This window comes from Gossypium hirsutum, chromosome A04 (assembly GCF_007990345.1).
Source record: "Gossypium hirsutum isolate 1008001.06 chromosome A04, Gossypium_hirsutum_v2.1, whole genome shotgun sequence".
NCBI classification, from domain to species: Eukaryota; Viridiplantae; Streptophyta; class Magnoliopsida; order Malvales; family Malvaceae; genus Gossypium; species Gossypium hirsutum.
The window spans coordinates 12,138,203-12,142,385 of NC_053427.1; the positions used below are offsets into that span (position 1 = coordinate 12,138,203).

The 4,183-nt window shown below is 36.3% G+C and overlaps 1 protein-coding gene across 2 annotated transcripts; it reads right to left on the reverse strand.

Moving 5' to 3' along the window:
• Positions 1-282: 282 nt before the first annotated feature.
• On the reverse strand, positions 283-3,768 carry LOC107904028 (trifunctional UDP-glucose 4,6-dehydratase/UDP-4-keto-6-deoxy-D-glucose 3,5-epimerase/UDP-4-keto-L-rhamnose-reductase RHM1-like). Of its 2 annotated transcripts, none has more exon segments than NM_001326930.2 (3): positions 283-1,035; positions 1,125-2,697; positions 3,551-3,693. In NM_001326930.2, coding segments are annotated over 2 exon segments (2,004 nt in total). In that variant the 5' UTR covers positions 2,685-2,697; positions 3,551-3,693; the 3' UTR covers positions 283-591.
• Positions 3,769-4,183: the final 415 nt, after the last annotated feature.

Genomic DNA, 4,183 nt, shown 5'->3' on the forward strand with positions numbered 1-4,183 from the left:
AAAAAAATTCATGATTGATTATTTCCCTATAACCAAAGTTGAACAAGGAAAGGACAAAAAATGATGTAACAAATGGAATTATAAAATTATAGAGGTTTGCAACTGCGAATTAAAGAGGAAAAGAAAGTGAAAAAGGCTCTGTTTTTCCCGTCAATGTAGTGCAATATGTAACTAAATTGTAGTAATATATATATATATTCAACTTTAATTGCACAAACACATTTGAACTCAAAACCATAAATTATTCACTCACAAATAAGAGATAAATGCAGTTTTTCCATAAAAGACAAGTGCATGAGTATTGAAAGCCATATATTCAACTAATTGTAATGTAAAAATAATACACCTGACAGCCTGCAGATGACACAAATTATGAAGTAGCTCATGAGAGCTTCTCCATTAAGCGACTGCTAAGAAAACTAAGATACAACTCAGCTGCAGCTAGTAATGACGAAAGATGGAAAAAGAAAACCTATAGTTTTCGAGTAAAATTAATGAGTGGGCTGATAACAGTAACAAATGAATGAAACTAAACAGATGCGGAGGTTAATCATGGGGTACTACTATAGATGAAAAACCTGTTTAAAAGGGTCAGGTTCTTTTGTTGGGTTCGAAGACGTACTTAATCAATGATTCCTTGATCGGTAGCAACTCAGGGAACTCTTTTTTCAACTTGGATGCGTCCATCTCGTTATTGCTTCGAGGGGCAACGATCACCTTGGCTTGTTCTTCCAATGTGAAGTTCGCCCACTGGAATTTCGGGTCAATGTACTTCTTGTACATCTCCAGGATCTCATTGTGGCTCACAACGCCAGGGTTCGTGAAGTTCCATATGCCCGTCAAGTTCCTCTTTGCCATCTCGATAGAAATCGGTAGAAGTTCGTCCAAGATTGTCATGCTGTTGGGAATGTTGACCACCTTGCTGTATCTTGAAATCTTGGTGATGAAGTTGCGAGGGTTGTTTAGGTCAGATGAGATTGGCATTCGAACTCTGAGGGTGCAGACATTGTTGTATTCTTTCAGCAACTCTTCAACCTAAAAAATAATATGGAAGCAAATTATGAGCATTTAAGACATTAACTAACAGACAAATTGGATAGAATTAAAGATGTCAATGTAGTTACCATAGCCTTGGTTTTTGAGTAGAAGGAACCGGTGAAATTGGGTTTGTCTTCCTCTTTAAAACCAATGCCAGAGCCCTGAGGATGTCCTGCATCATACTCGAATATACACCCAGTAGCAAAGTTCATCATCAAAAGCCCATGCTCTCGGCAAACATCAGCCAAGGTCAAGGTTCCGGCCACATTAGTGCGAATTGTTTCTGTTTTGTGGGATTCACACCAATCAACATTGGGTCTACCGGTCACACCAGCAGCATTAAAAACATGGGTCGGTTTTATATTCCGAATATCTGCTGTAAGTGACGAACGATCTTCCAACCTTCCTTTTCCATATTCAAAGGGAATACCTTGCTTATCACATAACTGACCTAGTAGACCCCCGATCCAGCCAGTCCTGCCATAAATCAAGAACTTCAAGGCTGGTTTTTGAGAAGAGACACTACTTTTGGAGGTCGGAACTACCATTTGGGTCTGACTAGGAGAACTTATATACGATGTATCTTTTCCCTCTTCTGAATCAAATTGTCTCCCGCCAGGCATCATCAGCATTCTCGGGTGTGGAAGCAGTGCACCAGACACATCGCCCCACCAATCAGGATTTTGAGTGTACCATTCTATGGTCTTCTTCAAGCCATCTTCCCACACAGTTCGCTCAGACCATCCCAAGTTCTTCAATTTCTGATCATCAAGAAAATACCTCTGGTCGTTAAATGGTCTGTTTTCAACAAACTTGATGCTTGTCTCCGAGTCCATTGAAAAAAGTTTGCATATATCTTTGGCTACATCAATCACTCTCCTCTCCTTCTTTGTTCCAACATTATAAACATGACCAACTTCACCCTTGTGAAGAATGACCTCAAATGCCTCAGCCACATCCTCGCAGTATAAATAACTCCTCACATTAGTACCATCCCCATGAATTGGGAGAACCTTCCCCCTCATTGCTAAGAGGATAAACTTAGGAATCAACTTTTCTGGGAACTGGTTGGGGCCATAAACATTGTTTCCACGGGTTGTAATCACAGGTAATCCATATGATCTACCATATGCCATTACAAGCATTTCAGCACCAGCTTTTGTTGCAGAGTACGGGTTTGTCGGGAGAAGTTGGGAAGCCTCGTGGTTTCCTACAACAGCATCCTCATCTGTCTCCCCGTAAACCTCATCCGTGCTTACATGGATGAACCTCCTGATCTGGCCAGTGACTTTGCAAGCTTCAAGCAGGACATGAGTGCCGTAGATATTGTTCTTGGTAAACTCAAAACTGTTCCCAAACGAGTTATCAACATGAGTTTGGGCTGCAAAGTGCATTATTGTGTCAATAGATTCAGTAATGAGGAGGTAGTTTACAAGGTCAGCACTACCAATATCCCCTTTCACAAACTTAAAGTTCCGCGATGACTGAGAAGGAAGGAGGTTTTTCAAATTTGAGCAGTAATCAAGCTTGTCAAGTACAACAATCTTGTAGTCTGGGTAGTTGCGGACAAGCCGATTGGCAACATGCGACGCAATAAACCCAGCAGCCCCAGTTATGAGGATGTTCTTCGGGGTATAAGTAGCCATCGCAAAATCAATTCTACAGAAAAGGGAAAAAAACACACAAAACATAATTTTAGAAGAATGGGAAAAGTTAATATAAAAGCCTGCACCAACTTGTATTAACAAAAACATAAAAAGTAAACATAGAATCTATGGTCAAACCTAAAATAATAGGGCAAAAATCCGAAAGAAAAAAAAGAAAAACAGACAAGAGCGCCAACGGACAGAGTTAGCATAATTATATTCTAAAAGAAGATTCCATTAGATCTCATTCTATAGAAACAAAATAAGAAAGAAGAAAAAGCAACCTTAAAAACAGATCTGCACTGCAGTAAACACAGGTGGATCATGCCATCCAATGCAATCAAATCACATTATCTCACTGTTTTATATCAATTAATTTGCTTTTGTTCATTAAATTAAACTTTAATGATCCTCCATATAAATTGAACAATAAACTACCTAAAGCCGTCATTTAATTTTCTTTCTCATGTCAATGTTTGCAATCAAAGTTCAACAAACAGAGAATAAATGATCAATAAATTTATGACTTTATCAACAAGATCCATCTTTAATTGTCAGATCCAATGTAAATAAAAAGTTCATCTTTTAAATCCCATTTCATTTCATTCAAATAGTAAGAGAAAGAGACCCAGATCCAACTAATGAGCAAATAAACGTAGCCATCAGTAACAGCTAAAAGAACAATCCAAACATTATATTTTCTTACATTTGATAACAGATCTAAGAAAATTAAGAAATACCCAGATCATAAAATGGCCGAAATCAATATAAAAACAGCAAATTTTCAAAGAAACGCAATCATCAATCATATTTGATCTTCCTACAAATCACACTAGAAAAGAGAGAGAGACAGTACTAATGCTTACAAGATGAAGGGGAATCAATCAAAATCTAGATACAGAATGAGAAACACACAAATCTAGAGAGAGAGTGCTGAGGAAGAAAATTTGGAGAAGGAAAGCAGCTTGAGGGAATTGTGGAGAGTTCATGTCTACGTGTGAATGCATATATTTATTTGTATATTATAGTATTATAAAAATGTAAAAAGTTTGAGATAGTTGGACGGAGCCATGAAATTATTTTAAATGTAAATTTCCCAGTTGGTCAGTGCTTTTGTTATATTCTTCTAAAATAAAATCATTGTATTTTTGTCCTTTAATTTGTAGAGTCATCTAATTATTAAATATTCTACGGTAATTGATTGTGTATGACACATCGTATTTATATTTTCATTTTAGTTATTTAACTTCTAGATCGATTCCATTTTGGTATTAAATTTTTTTTTTCTATTTTAAGTATTGATTAGAATAAAAAATTATTAAAAATTAAAGTGAAAAAGTTATAGAAACTAAAAGGATTAAAAAGTATAAAAAACTCTCAAACTTTTTAAAAAAATAAACAATTAAGCCATTACTTTTTTTTTCAATCAATCGGGTACTTGAACTTTCAAAATGCATCAAAAAGTCCCTCAAACTTTTTCAAAAAGAACAATTAAGCCA

What these genes read in the sequence shown, in the direction of transcription:
- LOC107904028 (XM_041110632.1), bottom strand. Translation starts at nt 2,684, where the DNA reads ATGGCTACTTATACCCCGAAGAACATCCTCATAACTGGGGCTGCTGGG. An exon ending in ACTCAAAAACCAAGGCTATG is followed by an intron (nt 1,036 to 1,124) that starts GTAACTACATTG and finishes ATTATTTTTTAG; the next exon opens with GTTGAAGAGTTGCTGAAAGA.